At 34.1% G+C, this 17,333-nt stretch overlaps 3 protein-coding genes across 4 annotated transcripts; 1 reads left to right on the forward strand and 2 right to left on the reverse strand.

Annotated features, from left to right (window-relative positions):
* Positions 1-2,143: 2,143 nt before the first annotated feature.
* Positions 2,144-5,628, reverse strand: LOC100184438. The gene is made up of 3 exons (XM_002130475.5): positions 5,456-5,628; positions 4,600-4,755; positions 2,144-2,447 (listed from the first exon to the last, which is right to left on the reverse strand). The coding sequence occupies exons 1-3, from the start codon at positions 5,609-5,611 to the stop codon at positions 2,310-2,312; spliced, it is 450 nt and encodes a 149-aa protein (XP_002130511.1). The 5' UTR covers positions 5,612-5,628; the 3' UTR covers positions 2,144-2,309.
* Positions 5,629-9,081: 3,453 nt separating this feature from the next.
* On the forward strand, positions 9,082-16,139 carry LOC100182071 (E3 ubiquitin-protein ligase E3D). 2 transcript variants are annotated; one of them, XM_002130545.5, is made up of 11 exons: positions 9,082-9,261; positions 10,944-11,086; positions 11,280-11,442; positions 11,984-12,105; positions 12,193-12,326; positions 12,641-12,798; positions 12,869-12,992; positions 13,331-13,439; positions 13,985-14,243; positions 14,924-15,019; positions 15,555-16,139. In XM_002130545.5, the coding sequence occupies exons 1-11, from the start codon at positions 9,179-9,181 to the stop codon at positions 15,715-15,717; spliced, it is 1,554 nt and encodes a 517-aa protein (XP_002130581.1). In that variant the 5' UTR covers positions 9,082-9,178; the 3' UTR covers positions 15,718-16,139. The 2 variants fall into 2 exon arrangements, with proteins under 2 accessions (XP_002130581.1, XP_009860460.1); XM_009862158.3 differs by having other exon boundaries at positions 12,884-12,992.
* A 357-nt stretch (positions 16,140-16,496) lies between these two features.
* On the reverse strand, positions 16,497-17,304 carry LOC100182845 (proteasome subunit alpha type-4-like). Its single transcript, XM_018814340.2, has 2 exons — positions 17,184-17,304; positions 16,497-16,848 (listed from the first exon to the last, which is right to left on the reverse strand). Exons 1-2 carry the CDS (start codon positions 17,292-17,294, stop codon positions 16,684-16,686), a joined length of 276 nt encoding a protein of 91 aa, XP_018669885.1. The 5' UTR covers positions 17,295-17,304; the 3' UTR covers positions 16,497-16,683.
* Positions 17,305-17,333: the final 29 nt, after the last annotated feature.

Here is a 17,333-nt window from a genome sequence, read left to right on the forward strand (position 1 = left end):
GTTACAATTTTTGCATGTGTTTACAGCATAGTACGTTTAAAGTTATACATACTAACCAGAGTCCGTATATAAACATGAGTTATTTCATGTCGCCCATAGAAATCACATAGCACATACCAAATGGGGCTAAATTAATCATAGACATAATATAAATATGAACGTATATAGCTAAATTTAATATATTTTATGTTTTTAATACAAATACAGGATGCAGATTAAAGAAAATCAAATTTTCAAGTAGATGTGTAGATTTATTAAAGCCCAAAAGTGACTTGAAGTTTTTGGTATCTATAAATAAACTGCGACTAAGCAGAAAAATCTGTTTAAAAATTCCCGTTGCTAGGGTAAACAATCGGCGAAATTAGCCCCGTTTGGTTGCCCTGTAAGATTTCTATGGTGATGAAATAACTCATGTTTATATCGGACTCTGGTACTAACTATTACTAATAACTACAATGTGCTAGATATTTGGCTATAAATAATGCATATACAGTTATACGCTTTGAGCACATATCACAAGCACTCACAACAATCCAACAGGTTCACATTTGGTATAGTGAACAAAGAAAAATCAAATAATTATAAAACCCCATCCTTACGACTCCCACAGACCGTTATTAATTGTTTAAAACACGATCAAGATATTTGAATATTAAATGTGCTATAGCTGTGCCATCTTCCACAATAGCCCACTATATATTTTATTTTCAGACTAATTTAACTTTAAAAGTCGCAGGTTGTTACGTATAAATAGTGAACAATTACGCACAGTGGCGTGACGTGAATGAGCTTAGTGTTTCACGAACCGGTACACAATATACATTGTCTTGATAGCCTGCCATTGTACACATGTATAGTGCGCTTAGAAAGCGAGTATTTCCTTTTAAACCCAGCTGTATAGGCCTACCACGTATATCCAAATTAAAGTAAAAATGTTCTTATACCTGAAATATTATACAAAAACATCCCGAGTATGCGCTTAGGTTCCCCAAAAGACTAATTTCTGTATAGGATGAATCTTTATAACGCTAACTGTTATGACGTGTTTTCCGAACCCGCACGGACATCCTATAGACCTTATACAATGCGCTTATAGGCAGAGATTTTGTCGTTGTACATTCATGTTAACCCGTTCGATGTATTATTGTATAACCCTCGTTTCTATGCGTTACGCCTTCCCTGAATAAAAAAACATGGTGTTTATATCTAAAATACGCTGTTAATAAAACCTTAAACTGTAATATATTGTACCCTGCTGTAGGACAACAGTGTAGGATGTACTGAACAGTATTTTGTTTTTGACTTGGAAAACGTATTGAGTAACAAAATTCCTTGCTTGCAATAACGCGCACGCAAATATTTTACGCGTGACAAACTGAAATTTTTGGAAACTACCAGCTTTGTTTTTCTCATTTTCACGTGGGTGACGAACAATTCGTTTCCAAATATAATGACTAGTTTATTCCTATTCACACTTTCTGGCGTTACTGTTAGCTGTCACGAAAAATTTCCCAAACGGAGACATTTTCTAAAACTGGCTTAGGTTGCATGCCGCAATTTTTGCGACGCGTCTTGTCATAAACAAGGTTTTCTTTAACACTGCGTTACAGGTTAGGCTACACAATAAAGTTGCGCCGCTTACGTCACTTAGCTTGGAATCAGTGCATCAGCTGCCTGTATGACCACAAAAACGATTATTTACATGCTAACATTACAAAGAATCATTTAGTTAAACGAGCATTATCAATACGTGGTGATAAGTGTTAGTAGGAGGGGAAAGATGGGACACTTTTTTATTCTATTCTTTCGTCTCATTTGGTAGCAAACAAAGAGCAATCGGAAAATTGTGAAACCGTTTCCTCACGACTCCCGTATATTAGACCGTTGTTGGCAGTTAAAAACACGATCAGGATGTTTGGGTAGTATGTGCTAAAGGTATCCCGTTTCCCCCACCCTATTATAATAAAATTGTCCCTGTCTCTTGTGCTGTTATAAATTCAACAAAAGTAATCTAAAACTCGTAAGCTGGCACGAGGTATATGAAACAGAACACCCGTGTCTAACGACTTCGTATTGAAACTTATGATACGCAAATTATGACTTCTTTAAAAACAGGTGCAACTTTGAACGCCATCAGCCTTGTAAGGGAAATTCGCAATGTTTATTCTACAAAACACAAGAAAACACAAAAGCTGTATGACAATTACTACAAACGTATAAAGTTACTTTTACAAATAGTTCAGTTAGGTGTATGAATCAACACTTTTGCAGTAATATGCAAGCAAAATTGTTCCACTTAGTGAAATACTTTATAGTATACCACAAGTTGCAAGTATTACAACCGCTATTGTGACAACCACGGTGAACAGTAGCATTCCAACCCAAGAGATACTGCGCGATTTACTGGAGTACTTTTGTTTCAATTCTTCATCTTTTGTATCACGTGCCTGAGTAGGAAAACATATGGTGTATGCGAAATTAATGTACGAGGTAAAATTGTGCTATGATGTTGATGCCAATATAATACATCGTCTAATGCCCTATAATAGAATCGCTAAAAATAATAAAAACCTATTAGAAACTAAAAAGTTAATATTATTTCTTGATATTAAGGTGTATTCTTAACAAATCATTTATTTATCAAAATAAACAAGACTTTTGAAATATTCCACCTCACCCCGCCGCTTTGCGAATCGTTCAAGCACACTATATGTGCTTGTGTTTTAATATGTTTCTTCTGAGTGTTGTCAATTAATAAATATATGACAGTAAAAATTTAAGGTATCGTCCCAAAATCGCATTTGTTTTGTTTTTTTTAATAGGGAGATATGTGCTTAAATGTCTTATTTTCTCCGGTCTACCATATGTTGTAAGTTAGGGCAATTATAAATCAGGTTAAAGTGCGTACACCGTACAGTAAACATTATGTTAAATCAAGAGAAATTAGCAAAGTTTATAAATTGACAAAATTGCCACTTTGGACCTCAAATTATAAACCCAGCGCAAAAGTTGATATAGTACAATGAGGGAAGATGGGACACTTAAGCACATTTTGCCAAATATTTCCAAAATTAAAATAGATGACGGTTTTTGGGTAATACCACGAATTAGTACTATCATTCCTTTATTAATTGACACCAATTTAATAAAATATAATAAAACACACGAGGAGTTATTTAGCGATCCGCACAACAGGTAAAATTTTACAAATTTGAAAACACACAGGATAAGATGGGACAGTTTAAAATCATTGTTAATTTTGATTATTAAGTGTATTTATAAATAGGAATATACGTAAATAACACGAAATAATACTGTACGCTTTGAAAATTAGGTCTAAACATTCTTTTTCTTGCCCTATTGTTATAGTTTTTAACATGTTACCTATAGCCTACATTATATTATTGCATAACAATTGGTATTGGTTGAACGACAATGGGTAATGTTCAAACATCAATGGGTAAATATTGTATCCTACAAATGTATATGAACTTGTAATAACAGAAAATTGGTAATAACTATTAATAAAGTTTTTATTTTTCCTACAAATTGGGTATTATTACTCTGTTTTTGGCACAAGCCACTTCTTATAAATTATCACCAAATGAAATGCAAATGACTAAATTTCGAATATGTTTTCAAAATATTATCTTTTTATTATATCAGTATCTTATAGTTGAAAACTTCCTAAGGTATAAACTATTAAATTAAAAGCAAATCTTTCAAAGTTTGGCAATGAAAACATACAAAACTACAATGTGGGGGAAGATGGGACTCTAAATTGAAAATATTTACATTAGCAATATTCTGCAACTTGTAGTTAACCTACCGAGTTTAACAGGCTGTGCTAGTTTCTTTGCCATGTAAACCTCATATATATAACGTTAAACCGATATTTTGTTGTTGTTTTTATCACAAATTAAAGTCATATTGACCCCTGTCTATTTTCTTCATGCTTATATCTCAATGTTTTTTTTACAAAACTAAAACTAGTTTTATGAGACAAAATCAAACTGTACGAAATATTCAAGGTTGTTTAATGAAGCTATGAAACTAGTTTAATCGTTCGCACACGCAAACAAAAAAAATCATTGGCTTTACTATGATTTAGCGAGCATTAAAAAATAGCACCTTACTATTTCGCATTTTTTTACCTGTTCAAAGTATACTGTTTCTATTTTACATATTTTTTTAATATTTAAAAACAGTAATCAGCTTTGACAGGCGTTTTATAAAGTCGTGATAATACTGTCTAATAATTCTGTAACCTTATTTTCCTGATTATCATTAAATGGGGGGTCCGTAAAAAGAAAATTTAAAAAATGGTCTCGTCTGACAAAGTGTCCCATCTTCCCCCACCCTACCATATAGAGTGCGCTACTCTTTGATCTATATCTGGTGTTCTTACTCGTAGTTTATTGCTATAAGGGTTATGTCATATAAACATCTACAGATCGTGTATTAAACAGTTAACAATGGTCTCTGGAAGTCGTGAGGATACAGTTTTATAATTCTTTGAATATTCGTTGTTTCCAAAAGGGACGAAAATAAATAGAACAAAAAAGGGTCCCATCTTTCTCCACCCTGCTGTATATATACCTTGATCGCGTAATATATTGAAACGAATCCAAACACAACTGGAATGACTCCCAAAAGCAACCAACAACATACTGTGGTTATAATTGCGAGATGAAGGTCGTTGTTACAGTAAGGGTCCAGGAAGTCGCAGCAATCACGAGGCGATGGAGGAAGTGTCTAAAATTACAAGTAATATTGGAAGGTTTATGCAACTAGCTATAATAGAATATTTTTAAATTAACGAAGTGTTCTTTAATTATTTTTGCATTCTTACTTTAATAAATATGTTTCGTATGACTCTCCATGTAACAGAATTGTCAGAAGTCTTGGTTAAGATTAAACATGTACGCAGACTCCATTTATAGAAGGATGGGGAAATATGGGACACTTTTTATTTTCTCGACCCATTTGGTAGTAAACAACGAACATTCAGAAAATATAAAACCATATCTCCACGACTTCCGCGCAGACCGTTGTTAATTGTAAAAAACACGATCAGGATATTGGAAAATGATGTGCCAAAGTTGTCCCACCTTACCCCACATTAGTATATCTATTGAATATTGAACAAAATTAAACAAAAAAAGGTATCGTTAGTTTTATTTCAGTAGGCAAAACACACAGATTTTTAAATTAATGCCATTAATGTTTCGATCCGCGACGTCACTGATGCTCGGGACACCTTTAGCGCACAATATCCTGATCGTATTTTAAGCATTTAACAACAACGTTCTATGGTAGTCGTAAGAATACGGTTTTGTATTTCTTCGAGTGTTCCTTGTTTACTACCAAATGGGACGATAAAATAAAATCAATAGGCGTGCCATCTTCCCAACCTATTATATACCAATTATAAAAATCGATCCTACAACGTTACCTGTATTATTAGCCCTCCATGGTGGTGTTTTTTCTTTTTATGTTTTTTGTCTTGATGGTGGTGTTGGATGGGTTTATCAAATAGGGGATCGTTGGAGTCACCAATATCAACATCACGGTTAGCTGGCGGTTCTATGGGAACTTCCACATCAGACATGTTTAAAATATAAAAATCTGGAATATTTGAAAAAAAGTCTGTTTTAGGTTTCAAAAAAAAATTCCGGGCGAAAGATATAGTAGGGTGGGGTAAGATGGGACACCTTTTTATTCTATTTTCCTGTCCCATTTGGTAGTAAACAAAGAACATTAAAGATTTATAAAACCATATCCTCACGATTCCCGTAGACCGTTGTTAATCGTTTAAAACTCGATCCGGATGTTTGGATATTATATGTAAATGTTTGCTAAAGTTGTCCCGTCTTCCCCCGCCATTATATAGTATTGCCGTGTCAAAGAGCTGTTCGGTATACGAACAACACCTTTTATTTAAATATATTTGCTCAAACGGGACCTAGTAAACAAATTCTACCATTTAGTGTTTTTAGTGAACATATTCGGTTGACAGTTTTACATCGATACCAAAATTATTAGCATTAAGTTGCGCGAAACGTTGGCGTATATTAAAGTCCGCTGCTATGCTTCGCCTGCAATGACTGAAACTTTTGGAAATTAATTCAAGTCTGCTTTGCCACATGAAAACGCGAAATTAAAAATGTTTGACTTCACTTAATCAAATCCTATACGCACTCAAATACACACAACTTCCATAATACTATTGTTTACATGGCAACCCGCAAATTAAAACAAAACGTATTATCTGCTAAGAAATAAACTAAAGCAACATATCGCATTCACGTTCCATACAAGTTATGACATAACGATCCGTGAAAACAACAGCTGTCGCTTCCAATGGACAGTTTTCAAATGAAGAACGCCTTTTCTCTCGTATATGATTCAAAGGCCCGCTACTACAGTAACAAACATACGCTTCTGTGCCATTTCAGCGAAGCAGGGACACAGTGTATGAGAAGGTCATATCATGTTACTAAATTCCTGTGTAGGGAATATAATACTCGATTATAAGCCTACAGTGGCTACTTCTTTACTTTAGTTTAACAACATTGGCATGCAAAAAAAGAATTGCATTGAAACTGATGTGCATTGTTTTAACTGCTGTCTTGGGGAAATTAGGCTAATTACTAAATAGGATACGGTACATTCTGTATACAAGTTCCTTATTAATTCTTTACGTCAACTTTGTAAACGAAAGTGCTTTACCGTTACATTTATGGGTGGCCCTCCTGCTCATTAACCCACAAATATGCTGGCTATTCTGTTGGGGTGAGGGGAACCCGAAGGAATTTGCTGCGTTGCTGAAGTGCGGCAATACAGTTCAGCAAAACAAGATTCTCTCTTTAGTTTTATTCTCAGTTTGCACTCAAGCGGAACCTCTCGGCCGACTCAAGCACCACCAACATAGGGGAATCCAAAAAGAAGAAGTGAATGAACGAAACCTATTTATTCTCACTTGTCGGGGCCATTACCGTCGTTATAAACGCTAGTGTTTTGTATTGGGTACCCCGTGCCCACTTACGAGTTACTACAGATGACTTTTGTGCGTAAATATTAGTATTTTTAATGTATGATCACGGCCTATTAGAGATATCTCTCGAAGGCTGTGTGTATGGGTGACAATTTCGACAAACCATAAGAGACCACTGGGTTAAACCAATTGCTGTTAGGTGACTTGCAAGAACACAGACGCCCAACGGTAGCAACGTCCAGCTATAGTGTGCCCGAAGTCTTGCATCGTCGTCAATTATTATTTACATATAGTACTGTGGGGGAAGAAGGAACATCTTTAACACATAATATCCAAATATCCTAATCGTGTTTTCAACAATTAACAGCGGTCTATGGGAGACGTAAGATTGCGATTTTATAATGCTTTATAATTATGATCTTTGTTTACTATCAAGTGGGACGATATAATAGAATGCAAAGGTGTCCCATCTGACCCATCTTACTACGTAACTAAATAAAGTAAAGAAACCGTATTATTTTGTTTCGTATAAAATTTTAGCTAGCATATACTGATTTAAGCAGAGAGAAATATATGTATTGAAGAGTGGGAGAAATTGGGACATTTTAGCACAATCTATGCCTCGTATATAAAAATCTAAATATTTAGTTTTTGGGTAATACCGTAAACTTGAACCATCATACTGTTAATAAATGAAAACAAAAAATATTTTAAAACACACAAGTGTTTTTTTTGCGACTCGCACATCATGTGCTATTTGAGCGGTTCGCAAACATGCGAGGTAAAGTGGAACAACTCAAATTTTTTAAATGTTTCCTACAGTGTGTTATCATATGAAAAATTGGTATTGTCAAAACAGTAATTGGTATTCAGATTATTACCAGAAAAACTTACACTAACAGAATAATTATAAAAGACATAAAACTTTGCACTTTTGACTCACATTTGGTATTGCTACACTGAACCTCACATATAGGCCACTTCTCCTAAAAAAGTGGCTGCTGTGACTAAATTCCGAAAATATTTTCTATACATTGTCTTATTATTATATCAGTATATCATATTTGATTTACCAATGAGATATTAATTCTTGAATTACAAACAAAACAATAAACACCTGCAAAACTACAATGTGGATGGGACACCAAGTTGAAAGTTCTTTATATTAACAATATTGTACAAAGTGTGTGTAATCCAACAAATTTAACATGCTGTGTTAATTTCTTTCCAAAATAAACTTTATATACACAAACACAAATGTGAGTATGTGACATAATTTGTTATTATTGCAGCGATAATTAAAGCCAAGTTAATCTCTGCCTAATTTTTTGATATTTACATAATTCAGTTATTTTTAAAATAAAACTGGTTTATGAGACAAAAACTGTACGAAGTTTTTATGCTTTTTTTCGTGTGATTTAGTTTCATCCATATCAGCAACACGTTAATTTTCACACATTCAAAAAAGATTGTTTTTAGGATTTTTCATAGTTAAAAACAGTAATCGGCTTTGGCGTCGGCTTATTAGTTCTGAGAATACTGTTGAATAACGCTGTAACATTTTTAGCAGTCTATCACCAAATGAGGGCGCAAAAAACACGGTTTAAACAAGTTTTCTACCACCCCGCGTCAAGTTTACACCACTCCATTATAAAATATGTTGTCTGACACAAACCAAGATTTATTTCTGTTTACTTAATTACACAACAACAGCAATGTTGGAAGAGAGTAGCGGGGTTGGAAAAACAGAGTTGGAATATTCTGGGAGCCACAGAAATACAAAAGATACCGTACCTTTGTTTTGACAGTTTTCGTGTGGAGCACACGCTTACGGTTTTTCACGCATTCTCTCATTATATTACCGTATTCCGTTTAAGTAACATTGGTGTTTTACAAATGATATTTTGTAAATAAAAGTAGGTATTAGCAAACACTGTTCTGTGTAGTACAACCGAAAACCTTTTGAACTTTTGGTGAGCCTAATTTTTTTTAATCGGCACAAAGTAGTTGCACTTATAATTCTAAAACAAAAAGAAAAAACATGACAGGAATATTGTACGAAAAGTGTTTACCATATTTTGTAAGTTATCGCGGCATTATGCTAGTAACGTGGTTCGCTGTATAACTTTTCTAGATATATAGAGTAAATATAGATGTTCGGCGGCGTGTTGCAGCTTAAAAATGAACGATGGAACTGAAAGTGAAGACAGCTCCTATTTCATGGAGGTTTACGACCGAATTCATGCAGTTGATCTCGTCTTAAGGTTTTTAACTATTTTATGTTATGACCTGAACTCTTTGCCTTAAATATTTTAACGTCTTGGAAATATATCTGGTGCTAGTGAAGAATCACCCCCCACCTTATTTGCTAACCACTAGCCCCTAACCCCTAGGTTTAGGTAGGGGGTTATGTTGATGGTTAGGGGGTAGTGGTTATAGGGGTTAGTGGTTAGGGGTTAGTGGTTAGCAAATAAGGTGGGGGAAGACTCTTCACTAGCACCATGTATCGTTTTGTGCATATATATTGTTATCAAATAAATTTATATATAAAAATAATCCTCCTGTGGCCGGAAAACCACAGTTGTTATAACATGAGTGTTCTATTTCACCCCCTTATGCCAGCTTACGAGTTACCGTGTATAATACTTTGTGGGTGATTAGTTTTATATGTATTGTTGTTAATTTGGACAACTCATTAGTGACCACTGGGTTGGAGCAATTGCTGTTAAGTGTCTTGCCAAGGGACACATACGGGTAGGGATGCACATTACAGAATAATTAGGTATTCTAGGATATTCCAGGATATCCTAGAATACTTTATTTCGAATGTAGAATTCCGAATCTAGAATTTCAAATTATTTTGTATTTATAGGAAAAAATAATCTTACCCACATAAGTCAGTTTATTGACTCTTTCATATCAGCCTTTTTGGATCATGAGCAGTAAAATGATCAAAAATTGTACTTTTGGGTAGTTTTTGCGTCATGAAACGTATAGCAGGCTATGAAAAGAAGTTTTAAAACGTTTACTCTTGAAAGTCCCACAAACACAAAAATATTTTTTTCAAAATTAATAACTTTTAAAAATTGTTAATATACTATATGAGATCCCGTAATTATATCCCGTAATTAGATTCGATTTATAAAAGGATTCGAATCTCATGGATTCGAAAATCTGTAATGTGCATTCCTACATAGGGTAATACTGCCGCTGCTGACCAGTAAAAATTTGGATATCAAAATGTTCCTTACGTCTCCGTGATACCCGCTGTATAATTTATTTTTAAAAAAACTCGGGCGTTCGTGTCGAAGGTTAACTTTGAAAATGTGTGAAATCGTGCTGCGTCACCGTATTTTCCACACAAGCCGCCAAAGGTTAGATTATTACGTCATGGAATGCTTATTACCACCTTTGATTTCTATGTTACAGATTACGTAATTTGTTAGTTTTTTGGGGGGTTAGGGGTTAAAAGTAGGGGTTGGGTTAAGGGTTAGGGCTTGGGGTTTCCCTAGCATAAAACATGGCGAAAATCAAGATTATAACGTGCTGTAACGTATGTAATATGTCACTCCTGTGGCGTAACATATCGCTATTGTGACGTAGGAAATGGTTACCCTTATGCAAGTCAGGCAAATTATGGTGACGCAGCACGTTTTTGCTCATTTTTAAAGTTACATTTCAACAGGAACGCCTGACTTTTTTCAAAAAAAAAATTATATAGTGGGTATTAGGTAAGGAACATTTTGGGACCAAAATTTTCACTGATCACCGGGGGCGGTATTACTCACATCCGCCCGCAATGGTAGCAGTGACGAGCCTCGAACCAATTTTCTCTAGGTTCAGGGCATTTGTGCTAACCAAGTGCCGGATGCATACCTATACTGCTATATATATCTATGTGAGGGTAAATTTGTAACAATGATTTATTTAAAATTATCTAATATAGAGGTAGTGACCATCCAGACAGCATCGAGATCTCTCCATCTAAAATTCAAACCAAGAAAGGGGATGGCACAGTTGAGACTTATCCTTTAGTTGTGAACATTGAACCTACATCATGTACATCTATTCAAAAACATATGAATGAAGGTGTGTAGGCTAACTAAAAAAATTGGCCCATTAATTTGTTTATAAAGGAAAAAATGATTGGTATTTAGGCATTTTGTTTAAAAATGGTACGGATAATATAAAATTAACATATATAAAAATATATATTATGAATATGAGTGTAACTTGCTTTATATAAGAATTTAAATAAGATGAAACAAAATTGTTCTTCCAGGTATTGGTATGCGTTTACAGCTCCGCGACTCAAATCCTGAACCTCAGACCAGTTTGTTAAGTACAACAGTGAAGAGAGTTTCAAATGAAATCAGTCGTCTCGAACGTGGGTCAAGCCAGTGTGGCTGCAAAACTTGTGGTCTAACACTGTTTGTTAAAAATGTGTAAGTTTTTTACGATGTTTTAATCAGATTTCAGTTGTAGATCTGCCCGCCTTTTTACTTACTGCAGAACCATAGTCATTTGTTTGTACTAACAATATGTGGTAAAAAATGAATAAATAGTAAGCTTTAGAAATATTTTCAAAAGAAACTGCAAACTTGATTAAATCTCAGTATAGAGTACCTGTGCCTTGAACACATGTAATTTGTAATGTGCAATGTTATAGTCTGGTGCGAGCAACCCACAGTTGTTGGAGCGCTGGGATTTTACGCAGAGAAAGAATAGATATTCAAGACTTAACATTACTATTGTTGTGTGTCGTGTGTGCATGGTCTTTTGCCCCTTGAGCAACAGATTTTTTTAATTTCTCTAAGCCTATGGTGTCTTACGGAATGTTTAAATTGTCATCCACATATAAATAAAATCGGTCCGGAAGATTAGTCACTCACAAAATTATATAAGATATGTGGTAACTAAAATGTCATGCAAAGATGAGTAAGTTCCATTTATTCATTAATATTAAAAAATGGTTTATCTATTTAGGAAATTTAACCGAGTTCTGCCATTACCTTCACAAAGTTGGAGAGATCTCTTTAACAATTGGTCGTGTTGTAGTCATTCACACAAACAAAAAGAGAGCAACAAAGAAAAAGTGACAACGCCAGGTTAGAGAAATTTGTGCTTACTTTTAGCAACAAACACATGTGCTTTACAATTTCAATTTACCAAACATTTAAAAATTTATTTTGCAGCTTTTGTTACAAATGGAGTATTAAAACCACGTGAAAATGATTGCCTTATCAGCGACTTTCATATCATGGTGCACACTAAGACAGTGGAGAGGAAAAATATTTTACTTCGAAAATTGGACTACCTACCAAAAGAGGTAGAAATGCACTGTATTACCTAATTAGTTTCACTACTTGACAGTAAACTAGATTGAGTGTGTGTAACCTATTGGTCCTTGTGTGGCAGGGCAATGATAATTGATATGTTTGCAACGGCACTTTGTTTTATGAGCATTGTGCCTGCTTATAAGTCAAAAGTCAACACATATATTATATATATTTATGGGTGTTTATTTATTTTCATTTTTTGTTTTAATACCTTATGTAAATGCTATAGATTCTATAGAATTGAATGACTTAATAGCCTAAACATAATATCCATACACGTGAGTTTGTGACACATACTTTACAGGGAGCTCTTACCTCAAGAGAAATGAAATGCTCTCGTTGTCGGGCTGTGCTTGGGGAAGCTGTTGGTTATGAGAAAAGCACCATAGAAGCATACAAGCTTAACAAAAACAGCATTGAGGTTCTATCACTGAGAAAACACCTATCTGAGACGTTTGTAAGGTGGGTGCAAATTTCTTTCATTTTCGAGTTTTTCAATTGTCAGTAATGATTGGAAGACTCTGTTTTACAGGCCCGTCTTTTTCAGTGAATTCTTTCTTGAACGAATCCTTGCACAGCAGCTGTCGAACGCGGTTGACGTGCATGCGACCCACATGTTTATTGTGCAAGACTTGAATGAGAAAGTGCATGTGCTGGTATATCTTTAATTATTTTTTAACTATTGGCCTTTCTTACTTTATTTAGAAAAAAATCTTTTGGATATTGTTGCCCAAAAAGCTCTATAGTTAAGTTTGTACAAATCTGAAAAATGCCTAAATAAACATTTTACAAAAGGAACAGCAAACATGATTGAATCAGCAGTTTCTATTATAATATTTAAACAAAATAACTATTTTCTTTATAAAACACCCATCTAAAACTGGCAAAAATGTTAAATGTTTTTCCACCAAATAATTAATAGTCTTTATAGGTTAATGGTATAATGTAACAGAAAAGGAAGCATGGTTGGTAAAACTTCATAATTTCTTCTTAGATTCGAGTGATGAACACAAGCACAAGGTTGTATGTAAACAACGGAAAATCTGTGAATGAAATCACAGAATCAACCCGGGAGTTTTGCAGCATTTCTACAAATGCCAGAAGTAAGTAATACACTACTTTTGTAGATACAATTCTAATTTTGTATTTCACGCAATTTTTGAAACTCTACATTTTTATTTACAAATGTTTGTATTTTACATAGTTTTTGAAAGCCTAAATTTTGGAGGATAAATTTGGTTTAACATTGTTCGGATATTGTAATTTGAGTTGGTCTTAACCCCACCAAAACATACAAAAAATAAACCAACTTTACAAATGCTGCACAGTGACAGTGTATTTATGTATTTCATTAACCATCCTATAGTTAATATAGTTTGAGTATTCAAAATTATCTTTATAATTATTGGTACCAATTTACTTTACCTAAGCTAGAACAATAAACTAATATTATTCATGGTTTTTTTGTTGTTTCACACCAATCACACGTTATCTGGTTGATCTGCACATTAGTAACTTCCATTGGTTTTTGTTATTCAATTTTATTCCTTCCTTATCTCACCTAGTTTTCAAATATTTCCCCAGCTAGACCAGATAATCAAAAAAGTAATGTAAAACATTTTATTTAAAAAGATTTTTTTCTATACAGTTCAATCAAGTAACGTGAAAATGAAAAAAGGAAAATCAACAACAGAGAATTCTGGTGTATGTCACCATGGCAATGGAGATGGGCATGCAAGCCACAGTAAAGGCAGACAAAGTCGACAGTTCACGGAAATTACTGAAGAATCGGATCAAGTTGAGAACGATCGCATAAGAAGGGACGGCCCTCCCTGTATGCAGGGGAATAAAGTTGCTGAAGTCATCGAAAAATTATTTTCATTTTCAACTCATCTTATCTCAATAGGGTAAGTAAAATGGATAAATGAATGTAACTTTTAACTTATGTTATCCACGTGGGCCGGGAAATGACGGTCGTTATAACATGAGTGTTTTGTTTCATACACCTCGTGCCAGTTTTCGAGTTACCGAGTATGTTACTTTGTGGGTGATTACTTAGGGGGATTTTATCATTTTTTTCAGATACAAAATAAATTATTTGGTACAGCAGTCTATTTAATTGGTGTTCTGTAGTTGATTTTTAAGTAACTGATTTAGTGATATTAGGTTTACTTATTTACATAGGTGTATACAATTAAAAAAAAACTAAATGAATTTAATTATAAAAAGTCTGCCAGTTTAATTTCCCGCCATTTTTTGCTTTATACTGTAACATTACTGTGCAATGTTTGAAATGTTTATATCCTGTTGCAGTTTGAACAATGTAATCATGGTTTATTGGCACATTGTTAAGTTTATTTGGTAGTCTCTAGCCTAAAAGGCCTAATTAACTGTAAAAACTTCCGTGGCAAAGTGGTTAGCTCGCCCACCCTAACCCACAGGTAATGGGTTTAAGGCTTGTAGTTGCTACCATTGCAACCTTATGTGTCCTTGGGCAAGACACTTAACGGCAATTGCTCCAACCCAGTGGTCGCTGATGGGTTTAGTGAAGAAGTATCATAAAATTATAAATTTAATTTTTTTGCAGGCGTACATGCAATGAGATACGAGAGGCCGATCCAACTGGTTGCGAACGTATTGTGAAAGTTATGTATGCAAGTACAGACAATCCAAAAATGAAACAGTGAGTACTGAGTAATGTGTTTTCGGCAGTACCTGTATCAAAATAATGTAACAACTTTATTTGTCTCTTCGATTATGGTCGCGAATTAGAAATATTTTAAATGAAAAGAAAGGATATAGCGACAAAACAACAGTTGTTAAAACATGCTTGCAGTTAAAAACCTATTTACATTTAATTGAAAGAAAATAAGGCTACACCTAGCAGACAAATGAGCTATTTAAGTTTATGTAACTATCAAGTTGAACCTTTAATAGAAACAAAAAAATAAAAGATCATCTTTTTGCTTTGCACATTTTTGTATAGTATATATGACTGCTAATTTGAACCCATTATGAGCATTAGATTGGGGTGATTGCTAGAATCGATCTTATTTGTAGAGGAAATTGACGTAACCAATGTGTTGCAGCACAACAACTATTATTTTCCTGGAAATCTTAACGAACATAACTATTAAACATGTGTTTGTGTATTTTCACTATTTTGCCTATGAATCTTAATAAACATAACCATAATACTTGTGTATATTATTTCCCAGGCAAACAGCCAAGTGGTTAAAAGACGAACGGACCCTCACACTTACCTACCCACATGAAATATGTGTTCAGATGTTGCTTGTACTTGTCTCCAGCACTCTTACAATGCCAGTAGCATATCGTGTGTTCGGTGACTTTGTGGTCGGGTTTTTGCGCCTTGATTGACAGATCGTTTATTTTAAAAATCAATATTCCAAAATTTCCATTCCAGTTTAAAATTTATTTAAATTCCAAAACAAAAAAGCTGGATGAAAAAAATATTGCAGTTTGAAACATTTATTAGAAATAAATGAAATTTTCACTGCAGTAAGAGCTAGTCTAGTATAGCTAACGCATAAAATATTATTTATTCAATATGTTCCACTGAGTGCTGACAATACAACTAAACGCTAGCGTGTAATTTTTAGGTCTGAAATGTGTTAAATGTTTACATTATAGTTAATTTTGCAAAGCTGCCTAAATCTATAAACTGCTCTTTGTTGAACAACTGCTGCTGTTATAAAACGTGCTGTTTGGATCGTTTACTGTTCAGTTTATAATTTTTTTTATAAAACTTGTTTCTTTGCCAAATAAACGTTTTCAATAAACATGTTTGATTGATTGCCACTCAAAGGTTACTACCACATGTAACGTTCTAAGTAATTAAGTTGGCTCATAAACTCAACGTCAATCAGTGACCACTGGGTTGGACTTGGAACAGTTGCACTTGTTGTCATTTAATTGCACTTGTCATTTTTTATTTGGCACAGCAGACAATTTACCTCTAACATATTTTGTTCATCGTGTACATTCATTTTTACCGATAACTATTTATTGCTAACTACAGACTAACTACTTATATGTTTGTCGTTTTGTCACGAACGGGTGGACCTTTTTGTTGTGAACCTAATTTACCGTTCTGCTTTTTTCTTCTATTGTTTTCAGTGAATATGTTGAAACTTTTCATCCTATTTACTTTCATTGCAAATTCTACTTCAGCACAAGAACAACAATCAGAGAAGTAACCAAAGTGGAACTTTATCTAGCAGCGCACTGAATAACTGTGCGTCGTATCACTTTAACGTTTTCAATTCACGAATTATTGTTCACAACAGTTTCTAGCACAGCATATAACTTTTAAAGTTCCCATTTTCACTTTCTTGACTTGGATGGCGTCATCTTTTCTTTTTCTTTTCTCTCCGCCTCCAATTTAACTTTTTCTTGTTCATATTCAGCGCAGAGTTTATCAACTGCAGCAGCAGTTAGAACAGTGATCACTGTACGACCTTCAACTCGTGTCAAAGTAGCCATCTCAACCTACACTCATTAAATGGTAAAAAATATAAATAAGTTTTTGAAAAGGCAGATGAAAACTTGTGGTCATAGTGTTTGTCCAATACCCAATTAAAAGCTTGATATTGTTACCATTGTGGTTGTGTGTAAAATACAAAAACCAATAATTGCTTCCACCACTTGATCAATGAAAAAACAAAAAAACAATCATCTAAAAAGTTCAATATTTGGTAACTTGCAAGTAGACACAAGGTGTATGATGCACCACATACAAAGACACTCATGGTATAACTATTACATGTTAAAACACTTATATGTAATATGTTACTTAGTTTAAAATGCCACTTCTGATTGTTTACCCTTTCAGAAGTTAGTTTATTGGTGTCCAGTGTTTTGCTGAGAACTTTCACAGCCAGTTTCAAAGCATCGTTAAGATTTGTCTCGTTCTCCTTATATTCTTGCTTAAGCATTGAAATAGCAGCCTGGAGATGAAAATAAACAAGTATATA

This window comes from Ciona intestinalis, chromosome 12 (genome assembly GCF_000224145.3).
Source record: "Ciona intestinalis chromosome 12, KH, whole genome shotgun sequence".
Lineage (NCBI taxonomy): Eukaryota > Metazoa > Chordata > Ascidiacea > Phlebobranchia > Cionidae > Ciona > Ciona intestinalis.

Excerpts from the sequence above, each read along its gene's own strand:
- LOC100184438 (XM_002130475.5), bottom strand. The coding sequence starts at position 5,611 with ATGTCTGATGTGGAAGTTCCCATAGAACCGCCAGCTAACCGTGATGTT. Across the intron at positions 4,756-5,455 it reads ATGGAGGGCTAATAATACAG|ACACTTCCTCCATCGCCTCG; the intron begins GTAACGTTGTAG and ends TTGTAATTTTAG. Across the intron at positions 2,448-4,599 it reads CAATATATTACGCGATCAAG|GCACGTGATACAAAAGATGA; the intron begins GTATATATACAG and ends TTTCCTACTCAG.
- LOC100182071 (XM_002130545.5), top strand. The coding sequence starts at position 9,179 with ATGAACGATGGAACTGAAAGTGAAGACAGCTCCTATTTCATGGAGGTT. Across the intron at positions 12,327-12,640 it reads TGGACTACCTACCAAAAGAG|GGAGCTCTTACCTCAAGAGA; the intron begins GTAGAAATGCAC and ends CATACTTTACAG. Across the intron at positions 12,799-12,868 it reads CTATCTGAGACGTTTGTAAG|GCCCGTCTTTTTCAGTGAAT; the intron begins GTGGGTGCAAAT and ends TCTGTTTTACAG.
- LOC100182845 (XM_018814340.2), bottom strand. The coding sequence starts at position 17,294 with ATGCTTAAGCAAGAATATAAGGAGAACGAGACAAATCTTAACGATGCT. Across the intron at positions 16,849-17,183 it reads ATAAACTAACTTCTGAAAGG|GTTGAGATGGCTACTTTGAC; the intron begins GTAAACAATCAG and ends TAATGAGTGTAG.